Here is a 14,772-nt window from a genome sequence, read left to right as displayed (position 1 = left end):
CATGTTGCGTGTGACTTACAGGTGCTACTGTTCATGCACCAAAAAAAATAATCAATTTTTGAACTTGTTTCTGTTACATTCCTTGCAGATTTTTCTGTTCCACGGTGGTGAAATACAGACCTTTGTTCTGAGCTGAAATGACTTACTATGAGCCACTCAATCTTTACTTAGCCTTGCAAAGCAATATGTTTTAATTCTTTCATATACACCAGTTGTCACCAGTCATGTCGTTCTGGTTTCACTTCCAGTAATTACCCTCCGAGCTCTAGGCGAGTTTGTAGCGGTACAATTGCTCCGTAAGCGCGGGCCAGCTGCGTCCCTCGTATGCAAACCTGACCCTGCGTAGGCGTTGGTGCTGAGCATGGATAGTGCCGAAGCGCACGCCGAAGCGATCACGAACACAGAGCCGAGGACTGTGGTGCAAGAGCTGGAACTGATGTGTCGGCGGGATCTTTTTTCCATTGACTTAGAGAGGAAGCAAAACCTGCTGCCCTCAGTTTTCTTCTGAACTTCACCAGCCTGCGAAGGGAGCCCTTCCTGGCATGTCCCCTGGTAGGAAACATGAGGAAGGTCCTGCTTTGGTGGGGTTTTCATGCAGGATGCAGATATTTAGGTAGAGATGCTGGTGGTCTTCTATACTCCTGGGTGTAGGAAACACAGAGTTTGGAGTTAAGCAGGTATCTCTGGTGTCTCTGGCTCTGCATTTGCTTTTCCCTGGGGAGTCCCCATAGCAAGGCTGATCCCCCAGCACCTGCATCCCTCCTTCATCCCCCCCTGCATCACGGGGCCTGATCCCCTTGGAAGCTGAGTAGACACAGAGCATCTTTGCACATCTTTGGCTCTTGGTTTCCAGACCATAAAAAGAGCGAAAAAGTTTCTACACGTGGGAAGGCTCTTCCTTTTCTTTATAAAAGCAAAACAAAAGGCAATGGGGGAGGAATCCTCTGTATCTGCTCTGTCTCATTTCTGAACCTGAGCTCCTAATCCTCGCTCCAGCCTCTGACTCACTGCGTGCGAGTCACAAGATGCCTTTGTAACCCATCCACTAGCTGCTGTTTTCTCTTCTTCTAAGCTGCGATGGTGGAGAAGGCAGCTTTTAATATTGTCTCTAACCCCTTTGGGTTGCAGACACAGGATCAGACCTGCCCTCAGTCTCGTGCAGCCCCAGACCATGAGACAGGAGGTATAAAATCCCCCCAGGAGGCAGGTGCGGGGTGATGTGCGCCCTCCCTCTGTCCCTGGGGTGCAGTGGTGCTGGGTGATGCCCAGCCCAGGGCTGTTCCCCGCGGGCACTGGGTGCAGCTTTTCCTGCTGAAACACCCGAAGTAGAGCAAAAGCAGAGCTCGGAGTGTCAGGAAAGCCCAGCTGCAGAGCCCAGCGGCTGATGGGGTGAGAACAGACTCTCAGCTGTTGCCACTGTCTTGGTGTCCTGGCAAAAACACCCCCTTTTCACAGTGAGTTTAAGTTTAGCTTCTGGTCCTTTTTCTCCTCTTTTCCTGTTTCCTTCTTTGTCATTATTTTTTAATGGGCTGTTGGAATGCGTCCTGGTCTGAGGCAGCTCTGAGCAGGCAGGAAGGAAGGCAGAGAGTGTTGAAAACCCAAAGGAATCGCATCCATCTGCCTGACATCTCTGCGTGGGGAGAAGCGCCTAGGGCTGGGGACAGAGCCAGCAGATCAGCCCCCAAAACCAATGTACCCCAGTGCCACTATGGTCATCGCTGGGATGGTGTTGAGGAGCAAGAGGGCTCCTGTCCGCCGTGGGGCTCCCAACACAAAACACGTGCCGGGGGTCCCTGGGTGGGCAGGCGCTGCCATGGGGCACCTCTCTTTCCCCCAGCACCGGGGATATTCGGTGCCTTCCTCACAGCTTTAGGTGGACTCCATAGCCTTCCTGAGCACATCTGGGGGAAGGAAACCGCTGATGAGCTTGAGGAGCAGACGGGACGATCCCAACCCCATGGGGGAACAGCCAGCACGGGGCTTTTTGCCTGGAAGTCCCCGTGAGGAAGGGGGTTGTGCTGCGTGCGCTTGTTTTGGATGGGTAGCACAGAGGGTACTTCTGCTTTTGCGGTCTTTCTTTAGGTCACGGAACTGCAGTTGTTTTCCTTTCACTAGATGGGGGTGGCTTTTTTCCTATTTCCTTTTACTTAATGTCATATGCTTCAGTTTACATAAGAGGCCTCAAAGTTGCTGCAGTTCATTGCATGGGTTCGGGATTTGCTAATGGGAGTGAAACGAAAGTTAACTTGGGGCTTGTGTCGGGCATGGAGCACACGGTCCTTGGTGGAGCCGGTTCCTTTCGGTTCTGGAAAAAGGCCCATTTCCCGTTGCCGGTGTGAAGCGATTATTCTGAGAAGGGACTGGGGACTGTAAAGACCAAACCCTCACTTTCTGTTTCTAGCTTTACCAGCTTTCATCAGGTCCTTTTGAACTTGTGCAAACGTGGAGCTTCACCAAGAAACTCCTGGTGATGTCTCTGAGGTTCAGCTCTGCCTTTTCTTGTCTCTTCAGCCAGCGAGACTGTTAATTCCCAACAGACTCAAGTTCCCGGTTTCCCATGGGTAGGGTTAGTATCTGCTCCTCTCTTCTGGCTGGTAGCAGCAGCCCTTGGAAATCATGGTGCAAAGAACCTCTTGGTGCTGTGTTGTACCTGTCTGTAGATCAGGCATTTTGTGTAGCCAAGCTGAAAGGGAACAGAGCAACACGAACATCTTGATCTTTAAACCAGCTGTTGTCCAGGGAGCATCAGTAAAAGCACTTTAAGCAGTTTTGTCTCTTCCACGTGTGCTGAAATTAATACCTTTTTTCCAATAACAGTTCATTATTTTGTGTCTTTGGAGGCCAATGCGCTAACCCAGGACACGTGGGACCAGAGCTCTTAAGACCTGGTAATTGTTGGCTAATTGTCTGTGTAACGTGCAGGGATGCTGTCGTGCTCACACTTAATCCCTTACATTGCTCTTGTCTTACTGAAATCACCATTGTGACTGATCTCAAACGCTTTCTAAAATGCACATCCCTCGCCAATAATATGCTTTGCTGTTTGGCTTTTGCATTCTCCCCCCCGTTAAGCTGATGAGCAGGGACGAAGGCAGATTCCCTGCTGCTCTCTGCCTGGCTCCTGCGCAGGTCCCTCACACCGCAGCCCTTTCTCCAGGCTTGCAAGCCCTGGCAGCGTCTCACAGCTCATTATTAAACCTCTGCGTGAAGACGTGGGGTTCGACGCTGTGCCGTGTGCTAGAACATTCACCAGAGAGTAGCAGAGTTTATTGCACGGAGCAGGAATTCCTCCCCGGTGTAGTCACCAAAGCTTTGAACTATCGGAGGAGCTCTCGCTGTTGCTCACGCAGCCCGGGGCGATCTGCGGTTGGAGGAGGCGTCTCTCAAACCAGGCAAGCCATCTGGTGCAGACCTCCAGTTTCATATTTCAGGGGATGAACTCCTGCCGAGTTCACTTACCGCTGCTTTTGCAAAAGGCTCCGAGACTGCAGAATTGGGCGTCTGATACCCCGAAGTTAAACATGTGGTTTTTCCTTCTGCCCCTCCATCGAGAGGCCCTTTTCCTGTTGTATGGAGAGGAGCAGGACTGCACGCTGAGCTGGAGAAATCATGGACAAATGTTCATTTTCTGAGTCTTCTCTATTTTGGTGCCCACCTTGAAATGCGTTGGATCTCCCTTTTTGGGATGCTGAGTCCCTTCTGTATGAGTTTGGGGGAAGATGCAAAAACTGTAACCATCAACGTGTTCAGAGTTAGTGCTCTCACAGAAAAGCTTTGTTTAAAGCCCTGCCTGGGCCTGTTGACCATGTCTCTTGTACCAAGGCGATGCAGTACACAGAAGGGACGACTCATCTGTATCTCTGCCACAGTTCAGTGCTCAGCTGTTTGGGTTGAACCACTGATGCAGGAGGTTTGCACGTGGGTGCTGGGCTCCTCTTGTGCTGGCTGAGGCCAGAATCATGTTCCCTTCTGCTTTGAGAGGCAGAAAACTCAGATGTGTAGGGCAGGCAATGGGGAGCAGTAGCTGTTGCAGTAATATTTACCAGCAGTTGTGCGTCAAAACCCTTTAGAGACTATTTTGAAGACATTCGTCTTTGGTTGACTTGCTGGAAGTCCTGGAGGGAACTGGTGTGAGTGCCAGACTTAGGACTGCAGAGTTCTTGGTGCCCACACACACACATAAGCCACAGTTTGAGGTTTTGTGTCTCCCTCACCCCTTGTCTCCTCATCTGCAAAGGGAGAAACGTGCTCTTGGTGCAGGTGTTGGAGTGGGACTTCACTGGCTCCGTCCTGCTGCTGCTTTTTGCTTTGTTGGTTTTTAACCAACATGTGCGGAATGCACAATCAGCATCTTGGAGAAGCAGCGGTAGGAAAGAGGAAGCTCATGCAGAATATAAATAGCCAGATTTTAAAACGTACCAGTGTAGCAGCTCGCCTGGCTCTTGGCATGAACCTGGCTGAGGACCGCTGGAAGCTGCGTACTTCGCGTGTGGTTTGCAAAGGGAGAACTTTGGGGGATATCGCACAAGTCAGCAAGACAAAAAATGAATGAATCTGCCAGTCTTGAATATGGGAAGGAAATGAAATTTGCTTCTACGCGCATAAAGCTGGGTGTATCCTCTGCACGTGACATGAAATAGAGTGAAAACCCCTGCATAGTCATGGCAATATTTTCCACTGTAGTTGCACAGCAGCTGCCAGTGATTCATGGTTTGATCCTGAGACGTTTGATTTCTTTATTAACTTAATTGCATCTCAACAAGCATCTGATCTTTCTTGATATCTGTGTCTGGGGTTTACAACTGCCCAGCCAAATCTCTTTGCTGAGTTAAACTGTGCAGGGGGCTGCTCCTGCTGGACCCAGAGTTTTCCTCCAGCCCAAAGTGTGGCTGGAAGATACTCAGGGTAGGGCTGATCTGCAGGCTGGGTGATAAAAGACTGAGAGAGGCCAGGAGAGCTGATGGGAAGCACTTTCTCCATCTCTTGAAGTTCAGACCTGTTTATACATGAACATAAATTTATGCCATAATTCATCCCAGAGCATAGAACAAGAGAGGGACTGACACAGGTGTCTGGAAGGTTGTCTGTCTGTCCGCTGCCTTGTGCGGGTGCTGTCAGGGTTGGTCCAGAAGCCACTGAGTCCTGGGAAGGACTTGTGGTGTTCACAGCACGGCTGACCTTGGGAGCCTCACAACTCCTTGAACTTCTGCAAACCGAACCTCTCCATAGTCTGGCGTGACTGAAGAGCAGGTTCAACAGAAAGTGAGGAAGAAGTCCAGTAACCCTGCCCAGGGGGATTCTCTGTCCTCATTCATTACAGCCATGAATGAGAGGCTTTTTAAGGTTTTCCCCTAGCTCTTTGTGCTGGCTGTGGTTCTTTGCCTTCATTCCTTGCAAATAACGAGTACTTGACTTGAGCAGGGGATGATAACAGCAGAGACGGCTGCTGAGATGGTGATGATACAGGATGGTGGTTAAAGAGCATGTTGGGCGCACATTTGATATGTCACCTTGGGGTCTCCTGAGATGTTCAGCATTGTCTGGAGTCTGGACCTTGAGTATGGCTGTTCCTACATTTGTGGGGAGCAATCTGAGAGGAGGATGTTTTGCAGGGAGCAGCAGCGTTGCTGGGGTTCCATCCTGGGTCGCCCCACAGCAGCTTCTCCGGCAAGCCGGGTGTTACCATTGCCCAGGGCTTTTTGTGCTCCTGATGGCAGCGAAAGCCACAGGCTGGCTCTGGTCCCTGGCTGGCAATGTGATATGCAGGGGGGACATGTCCCCAGGTCCCTGCACCCCAGCGCATGGTCACCTCCCCCTGCTAACCGGCTTAATGCTTTCAGGCATTTTCCCCATCTGCTGAGCTGTGGGTTTTGCTGTGTGTTACACCGTGTCCCGCCATTTGGCATGGGGGATGGAGGGTGGGGGAGATCCCTGCAGTGGTTAAAAGGATCTGAGTAAATCCTCTTAAGAGAGGCACTGACTCAGCACAGCGTGGTGAGAGAGGAGGAGGGAGCCCAATTATCCGTGTGGGGCTGGAGCCACCGCCAAGCCCCACGCTGGCACATGGGGCTGGGGGAGCTGGGGCAGGCGTGTGCCGGGGGACCTGCCCCGAGAGCATCCCCTCTTTCCTCACTGAGTTTTAGACAATCTCCATCTCCCCAGAGCAAAAACATGAGCTTCATAGCTGGGTTGGGCTGTGGCCTGGAGGTGCCTGTCCCCAGGGGTGCAGGGATGTGTCTCAGCTGTGCCTGAGCCCACCCTGGTGCTGCTCCCTGAGGTTCCCCCCCAGCTTTGATCTCCCCCTTTGGATTTCTGCCTTGTGTGCATGGCCAGCGCTGCCAAAGCTCATGGACAGATTGTTTTCATGGTTATTATTTATTACCGAAGGTGCACCGAGGTGCTCAGTTCCCACAGGGGCAGATTACCGAGATTACGGTCACACCGGGTGGCAATGTCACCTCCTGGGAAAGCAAAGGCTTGGGGAGGAGGAAGCAGCCGGCCAGCTGTTGCCTAGTGTGAGCCCACAAAAGCATCTCAGCCACAGTTCAGCCTCCTTATCTCACGGTGTATCTTGTCCTCCCTTGCAGAGCTCCACACAGGAGATCGGAGAAGAGCTGGAGGATGGTGTGATCTACAGCATATCGCTCCGGAAAGTGCAGCTCCATCACACGGCCAACAAAGGGCAGCGATGGCTGGGGGTGAGCTGGGCTGTTTTCAGATGTTTCCCTGCTGTCAGGGCTTGGCAGGGTTAATACTAACTCATATCCTGCCCTTTTTGTACTCTCCCATATGCTCCTGTCCAGGGTGCCCCTTCAAAGCCTTATCTGGGAATCATGCATTTATGTGGGAGCACCCACTGGCCTCTTCCTCACATGGAAGGGCATAGGGGAAACAATCTGAAGCCTCATTGTGCACAATAGGGAAACCCTGATTTGCATCTAGATTTCAGCAACTTTGAGGCATTTTCTGGGATTTCCCAAATGCTCAAATCTTCTCAGCCGAGTTGCTGGTATTTGGTGTCTGAGGAGACCCAGATTCCCTTTCCCCAGGCCCATCACAAGAGTCTTGGGCATTGTATGGGATCCCCAGTCCCAGCCTAGACCCAAATGCAGCTTGTGGAGCTGGTGGGATTGTGTTGCACTCGAACATGTCTGTCTTCATCCAGCCCACTGACTTCTGCTCCTGTCCTGGCAGTTTGAGAACGAGTCGGCCTTAAACCTCTACGAGACGTGTAAGGTGCGGACGATAAAGGCTGGGACCTTGGAGAAGCTGGTGGAGTACCTGGTCTCAGCCTTCAAGGGCAATGACTCCACCTACGTCACCATCTTCCTGTGCACTTACCGGGCCTTCGCCACGACCAAGCAAGTGCTGGACCTTCTGCTGAACAGGTGAGGATGCCCTGAGCCCCAAAATGCAGCTGGGGGTGGCTGATGTCTGAGCCCCTTTGGCCAGGAGAGCCCCAGCATCTTCTGCTGCCCTGAATTGGAGAGCCAGTGAGCTTCTCCCAACCCCACTAGCATGAAGGGACACAACTTCCCAGAGAGCTGGAGTCCTTCCAGCTGCTCCCCTGTTCATGTGATTTGGGGGCTGTGGCAGAGTGAGGGGAGCAGGACAGTACATGAGAGGTTCATCCAGATCCCTGGGCAGAGCTGGGGGTGATGTGGAGGGAGAAGAGGCAGCAGTGAGAGGCAGTGAGCCCAGGATGCTCAGTGCCTCCTCAATGTGCCCCCCAGGTACGGCAAACTCCACGTGCAGGCAAATGGGGACCACGCCAGGCACACCGTGGATGAGAGGACGGAGCTGAAGAAGTAAGTCTGACCGCTGTGGGTGGACAAGATGGGTGGCTCTGGTGGATGGCTCTTTAGTTTTTGTACAAAGGCATGTTTTGTCCTGGGGGCGCTCCTGGTGCCTGGGGCTCATCGGGGTGCTGGCACACAGTTCTCACGCAGGCTTGCCTGTGTTTCCCTCCTCCCCGCAGCACCATCTCCTCCATCCTGGGTGCCTGGCTGGACCAGTACTCAGAGGACTTCCGCAAGCCCCCGGACTTCGCCTGCCTCAAGCAGCTCATCTCCTACGTGCACCACAACATCCCCGGCTCGGACCTGGAGCGCAGAGCCCGCATCCTGCTGGCCCAATTCCAGCAGCAAGAGCAGAGCGAGTCCGAGGGGGAAGGTAGGATCCTCCCCCTGCTTTCAGGGGCTCGTTTGGGGCTGCAGGTGGAGAGAGTGCTACTGGTTGGCATCGAGGGTTTCCAAAATCTTGGGTCACTGAACCCTTATAAACCCTGCATTTACATGGAGGTACAACAGAAAGCTAATCCAACTGAACCAGAAGTGGGATTTCTAAATGGATTAGCTAATCTGCCTTTAATCCTCTGCAGATGCTTGTGTCCAGGTTTAAGATGACTATCCTTTTATCTGAGCCTCGTTTCTCGAGGCGTGAAGCCAGATGGGAATTAAGAGCCTGGGAGGTGGGACGTGGGTGCCCGCGGGGGCTGGCGTGGGTCGGTGTGGCTCACCGCAGCTCCGCGGGGCTCAGCTTTGTACCATCTCTCACAGCTGTGGACCACGGCGGCTGCACCTTCCAGCTGGTGGAGGAGAACGGGGTTGGGGATGGGAAGCCAGATTTCCTCTCCTTCTCCCCAGAGATGGTGGCAGAACAATTCACGCTGATGGATGCTGTGAGTATCATTCGACAGCGCTCTGCCCACCTGCTGCTCTGGGCACAGGCTTGTTTCTTCCCATCCATCTTTTCCCCTGATCTGTTCCCTTCCCAGGGGCCCCACAGAGACCCATCTCCATCCCTTTCTCTTCCAGGAGCTGTTTAAGAAAGTGGTGCCTTACCACTGCCTAGGCTGTATCTGGTCCCAGCGAGACAAGAAGGGCAAAGAGCACCTGGCACCCACCATCCGTGCCACGGTCTCGCAGTTCAATAGCGTGGCCAACTGTGTCATTGTCACGTGTCTCGGAGACCGGTCCCTGAAGCCACAGCAGCGGGCCAAGGTGGTGGAGCGGTGGATCGAAGTGGCTCGGGTAGGACAGCTCGCTCACCTCCCACCTCGGCAAAGGGCTGAGGTTTTGCAGTGTGAGAATCCCAGCAGATCCTGGGCTTTCTTTGGCGCTGAGTCCTGTCGTCTCCTTGTCTGCCCCCAGGAGTGCCGCATCCTGAAGAACTTCTCCTCCCTCCGAGCCATCCTGTCGGCTCTGCAGTGCAACGCCATTCACCGGCTGAAGAAGACCTGGGACGAGGTCCTGCGGTAAGCAGCACCTTGTTGGGCTCCTGCGGCCGTGGGGAGGGTTCGAGGGGGAGGCCGGGCTGTGTCTGTGGCACTCAAATGTGTAGATGGGATCATCTCAGCTCCAGCATTGCCTCTTGGGGAGTGCCCAAAACCCAGGGGCCAGCATAAGGTGTCAGGGACCTAAGGAAGGTGAGGAAATAAAAGCTCCATCACCTCTTCCTCCTCCCCATGCAAAATAACCTGGAATAGCCCCCAAAAAGCAATGCCCTGCTAGAGCTGTGAGCATTGCAGAGTCCTTTGGGTAAGGAGGAGAACCCCCCATGGCAACATTGCTGACTTATCTCCGTGTCTCTCCCTGAGCAGGGAGAGCATCCGCACTTTCCACGAGCTCTCTGAGATCTTCTCTGACGAGAACAACCACTCGCTGAGCCGGGAGCTTCTCATCAAGGTACGGGGAAGTGGAGCCACGTCCTCCTGTCTCTGGCAGGGAGCTCGGGCTGATGCTGGCACAAGTTTCCACGTTGTTCCAGCCACCAGGTTCAAGCCCTGGCAGCGCTGCTGGGGTTGCAGGCAGGGGTTTCAGACAAGGCTGGGCTTTTTGCTTCTCCGCCCAAAAGTTGTCATTGCCTGAAGATAGCAGAGCAATTTAGCAAGCGGAGATAAGCAGTGGGATAGGATCCAGTGCACCAGGTGACAGCTTCTCCCCAGAGGCAGCTGCATTCGGTGTAAAGTCCTCTTGATTTCAGGTGGGGCTGTAGGTTTCCTGAAAGTCTTTCTGCAGAAAAAAGTCCTTCTGCATAGAGCCTCTCCACAGCGTCCAACCTAGCTCCAGTTTGGGGGCTGGGAGGACACAAAACGCAAAAGGCTACAAAACATCCCATTGAGGAGCTATTTATACAGAGCTGGAAATGGGAGCAGCAGTTCCTATTCACTAAGCCTCTCCCCTGTTAGCCCTGAAAAAGCTCAGCTGTGATTTCCTCCTCTTCCTCTCTACAAGGAAACTTGTGGCAATAAAAACAGGGGTGAATTTTAGCTCATCTATTAGTGCAGTTTCCCACCTGCACTGATCCACACCTCTCCCCACCATCCAGGAGGGCACATCCAAATTTGCCACCTTGGAGATCAACCCGAAGAGGGCTCAGAAGCGGCAGCAGCAGCAGCGAGAGATGGTGAGTCTGGCACAGCCATCCCCATGTCCCCTCACCAACATCTGCCAGGGCTGGTACCCACCCTCTGCTGACCCTCCTGTCCCCACAGGGTGTGATGCAGGGCACCATTCCCTACCTTGGCACCTTCCTCACAGACCTGGTGATGCTCGACACTGCCATGAAGGATTACCTGGATGTATGTAGCTCCATTTCTATCCTCCCTCTCCTTCCTACACGCAGCCGCCCCAGAGCCTGGACTGATAAATGGAGGGCTGGTGCCCCATGTGTCGTATATTGGACACTGCACCCTGTGCATCCACTTCTGTCAGCCCGTGGCCGTGGGCCGCTGTCCCGCTGTCCCTCTGTCCCTCAGCAGGGACACCCGCACGGCAGTGACAGTGAGCTGGGGGGCAGGGAGCTATGGGAGCCATATTTTTTCCCCACACTGACATTTGGCTCCTTCTTTTCCAGGGTGGGCTGATCAACTTTGAGAAGAGAAGGAAGGTGAGAGCTTTGCCCTGGCAGCAGCACAACAGGGTGGAGGGAGGAGGCTGACTTGATGCAAGCCCAGGCCGTGCTGATCACTTTGGGGTTGGCCCCTCTCCTTTTTTGCTGTCATGTTCTTAGTTTTTGGGGAGGAGGATTCTGGTTATTCGTATCTGTCCCTGTGCGTGGCGCTGGCAAACAGATCTGGTCTCACGGTCTCTGTTCGCTGCAGGAGTTTGAAGTCATTGCCCAGATCAAGCTGCTTCAGTCAGCCTGCAACAACTACAGTTTCACGCGGGAGGACCAGTTTGTGGACTGGTTCCACGGCCTGGAGCGGCTCAGCGAGGCTGAGAGGTGAGCGGGGTCCAGGGCTGCGCTGCTGCTGGGGCACTGGGACGTCCCACCGCTCGTCCCCTCCAGCACGGCGCTCCCCGCGGCAGCTCGGAGAGCTCAAACCCTCCTCTCTCCCCTCCCAGCTACGGGCTGTCGTGTGAGATCGAGCCGCTCTCAGAGTCAGCCAGCAACACATTGAAAGCAAAGAAGAACACGGGCATCATCAAGCGATGGAGCGAGTGAGTCCCTGGTGGGATGTGGGGAGGAGGTGGGGCCAGCGAGGGGTGACACCAGCTGAGCATTGCGAGGATGGAGCTGGGGTGGCCCTTGTCCTGGCAGCCGAACGCACCCTCGCTCTGCTCGATTCTCACCTGCTCCACATGTCCTCTGGCAGCCGGCAGCCACCCAGCTCCGAGCCCTGCGCCAGCGGCAGCTCCCACTCAAAATCCTTCGACCAGCTCAAGTGCGGGCAGTACCTGTGCAGCGGGGACACCACCGACTCAGTGAGCGTCACCTCCGCCGGCTCCAGCAGCTCCGACGTGGAGGAGATCAACATCAGCTTCATCCCCGAGTCCCCCGACTGCCAGGAGAAGAAGGTACGGGGCAGCTCACAGAGTTGGGGCCTCCAGAGGCAGGTGTGGCTGGGGGGTGTGGGTTGGGGGGTCCCTGGGGGCTGTTTCTGACCCACTGCGGCTGGGGAGGCCCCTGCCCTTTGCTGCTCCAGCAGCATGGCGGGGCTCTTGTGCCTCCGGTGGCTGTAGTTGTGTCGGTCCCCCATTGTCACAGGTCAGTGAGATCCCTCTGGCCTCCCTCCCCCAGCGCTGGTACGCCCCGTCTGTGGCCGACGGAGAAGCTAAAACCACTGTGTCCTCCGCATCCCCTCTCCTCCCTGCCCTCCAGTTCTGGGAATCCACCTCTCTCTCGTCCCTGGACACGTCGGGTATTGGCTCAGGCTCCAGCAGTGCCTCATCCTCTTCCGTCTCCTCCACGCCGGTGACGGCCTCCCGCACCCACAAGCGCTCGGTCTCCGGCATCTCCAGCTACTCCTCCCTCTCGCTGCCCCTCTACAACCAGCAAGTCGACGACTGCTGCATCATCCGTGTCAGCCTGGCCGTGGACAACGGCAACATGTACAAGAGCATCCTGGTTAGCACGGGGCACCCGCAGTGACACCACGGAAGGGTGGCTTGTCCTGCTCAGCTGTGGGCATGGCCCATTTGGGGAGGAGACGGTGGTGGGAGGCTTGAGTGTTTTGCACCCCTACAGTTAATAATGCTCTGTGCTCACAGGTGACAAGCCAGGATAAGACCCCAGTCGTTATTCGCAAAGCCATGGCCAAACACAACTTGGATGGAGACCGGCCTGAAGACTATGAGCTTGTTCAGATCATCTCAGAGGAGAGAGGTGTGTGCTGGGGTGCAGGGGGCCTTCCTGGGGGCTTAAGCCCTGGCTGGTCACGCAGCCCGGGCAGCACTGGGTTATAGGTGGGCTGGGAGGTGACAGCAGAGGGGTCCCGGCGCCTGGGGACAACTCTCAGCCCCACTCAGGGCCCCTTTTGGGGAAAGGGTGCATGCCTGACCCCATCCTTGGTCACTTCCAGAGCTGAAGATCCCTGACAACGCCAATGTCTTCTACGCCATGAACTCTGCTGCCAACTACGACTTCGTGCTGAAGAAGCGAGGCTTCTCCAAGGGGGTGAAGATCAAGCACGGCTCCAGCTCCACCCTGCCCAGGATGAAGCAGAAAGGCCTGAAGATCGCCAAGGGCATCTTCTAGCCTCAGCCCCACTGCCACCCATCACCGACGGGGCCTTGGGGACAGGCTGCTCTGTGCTCAGCTGTGGCCGGTCCTTGTGCCACCCGGCCCGGCGAGAGGAGCGACCCTGCCCCACGGGGGACAGCCGTGCATCTCCTCCTGCACGGAGAGCCGGGGTGCTTTGGCAACCTGTGTCAGCCTCTGCCTCTCTCTGCACAAGCTCCCGTTTCAATCAGGTGTTTTTATCTACACAGGAAGGCAGCGGAGGGGATATCTCTCCTTTCTTTTCTCTTTTTAACCTTCCATGGTGTGACACTGGTCCAGCCGCCAGCCAGCCCAGAGCTGGAGCCCGCCTCTGCCGTAGGTGCCTTGTGTCCCAGGGAGCGGTGATGTGCAGAGGGGCAGTTTGCAAGGAGCAGAGCACGAGTCATCCATCGCCTCTCCCACTTGAGCTGGGCTGCCCATGGGGCGCTCCTGTTCCTGGCTTTCCCAGCTCCCAGCATTGTTGTACCTCTCCATCCTTCCTCCGCGGGATAACCGGCATCACCACCGCCACGTCTCTGCCCGTCCTTCCCCTGGGAGAAGCCACGGAGAAGACGCAGCCCTGTGCTCGGAGCCCCGTGGAAGGTGCTGTGTCTGTGTCGTGATGGAGCTGGTGCCTCGTGCTCTCGACGACGGGAAGCCTGCATGGAAGCCTGCATGGTCTCGCTCCTCTCCCCGATCCAGCGCATCCTCCAGCTGGACTTCGCCAGCCCGTGTTCAAACCTGCACCAAAGATCAAACGCCAGCGCCTCTTCTGCTGGTGGGGGAAGCTTTGCACGCCTCCCCATGCCCCCAGCGCTGCCAGCCTAACAAGGAGGAGGAGAGCCAATTTCTGTCCGAACTTGTGCAAACAGAGACTTCGGGTCTGCTGGGCAGGCGAGGAGCCAGAGAGCTCAGGGTGCTCCAGGTGCCACCGCCTGACCCGCAGAAAGTGCCACTCACCTTGGGCTTTAACCAGACTTTTTCAAACACTGACCATGGGAGAAGCAGCAATGAGACTTTTTTTTGTATAAAACAAAGTTTACTGATTTTTTTTTTTTTTTTTTCAATATTTATTGGTTGTAAATAGAAGAGACGAACTTGTACATTTTACTAATCCAGCCTCCCCCTGCCCTGCAGCCCAGTCCCTCTCCACTCCCCACCCTGGTGTTTAACGCTGCTGGGAGGGACGTTGGCAGCAGCAGCATCACTCTGTCGTGCTCATGGGGCACAGACCCCACTGGCCACCCCCTCCCTTCTTCCTATACCACTACTCACCCGAGCAGCAGCAGAGATGCTTGTTTTAATCATTGTAGGAAACACTAACCGAAGGGGGACCTTTTTTTGCTTCTGGTTCCATCTGTTGTTATTTTTTTAAGCGCTTTGTTCCTTTCTGTTCCCTGTCTGTGGGTGCTGTGCTGCCAGGTGGGTGCAGCACCTTCCCCAGCTCCAGGAGAAGGGCCTGGGTGGCACCTGGGGATCTCCCAGCCCCGTGTCCCCTCAGGCAGCATCACCCGTCACTGCACATGATGGGAGCCCCTGGCTCCCTGACGCAGGGGCAGCCTCCTGCCTCCCCCCTGCCCAAAGCCCAGCGCCTGCCTTTGTTTTCCAGCACCCCAGGGTCTTCCCTCTGCTTCGTACCTGCCAGCTCCTGCCCCGCACCTTCCCTTCCCCTCCCACCAGTGTCCCCCAGCAGCCCAGTGTCACCAGAGGGACCGGCTGTACCATATGTATTTTGTACCACTTCAATGAAGGAGCACACCGCCCGGTGTGACTTGTACACAGCAATGT

The 14,772-nt window shown here is 55.1% G+C and overlaps 1 protein-coding gene across 1 annotated transcript in view; it reads left to right on the top strand.

Annotated features, from left to right (window-relative positions):
• RALGDS (ral guanine nucleotide dissociation stimulator) overlaps positions 1-12,993 on the top strand; it is a 53,879-nt gene extending 40,886 nt beyond the window's left edge. The window contains exons 2-18 of the mRNA XM_080355775.1: positions 6,588-6,698; positions 7,195-7,388; positions 7,734-7,808; positions 7,979-8,172; positions 8,559-8,680; positions 8,817-9,032; positions 9,153-9,256; positions 9,602-9,686; positions 10,330-10,407; positions 10,496-10,582; positions 10,858-10,890; positions 11,105-11,226; positions 11,349-11,444; positions 11,600-11,801; positions 12,025-12,351; positions 12,495-12,609; positions 12,806-12,993. Coding sequence (XP_080211901.1) covers positions 6,588-6,698; positions 7,195-7,388; positions 7,734-7,808; positions 7,979-8,172; positions 8,559-8,680; positions 8,817-9,032; positions 9,153-9,256; positions 9,602-9,686; positions 10,330-10,407; positions 10,496-10,582; positions 10,858-10,890; positions 11,105-11,226; positions 11,349-11,444; positions 11,600-11,801; positions 12,025-12,351; positions 12,495-12,609; positions 12,806-12,981 — 2,337 coding nt within the window. The 3' untranslated portion in view covers positions 12,982-12,993. The remainder of the gene's footprint in view (positions 1-6,587; positions 6,699-7,194; positions 7,389-7,733; positions 7,809-7,978; positions 8,173-8,558; positions 8,681-8,816; positions 9,033-9,152; positions 9,257-9,601; positions 9,687-10,329; positions 10,408-10,495; positions 10,583-10,857; positions 10,891-11,104; positions 11,227-11,348; positions 11,445-11,599; positions 11,802-12,024; positions 12,352-12,494; positions 12,610-12,805) is intronic.
• Positions 12,994-14,772: the final 1,779 nt, after the last annotated feature.

This window comes from Nesoenas mayeri, assembly GCF_963082525.1.
Source record: "Nesoenas mayeri genome assembly, chromosome: 18".
NCBI lineage: Eukaryota > Metazoa > Chordata > Aves > Columbiformes > Columbidae > Nesoenas > Nesoenas mayeri.
Note: the sequence above shows the minus strand (reverse complement) of the source record. Positions and strands in the feature narration are given on the sequence as shown.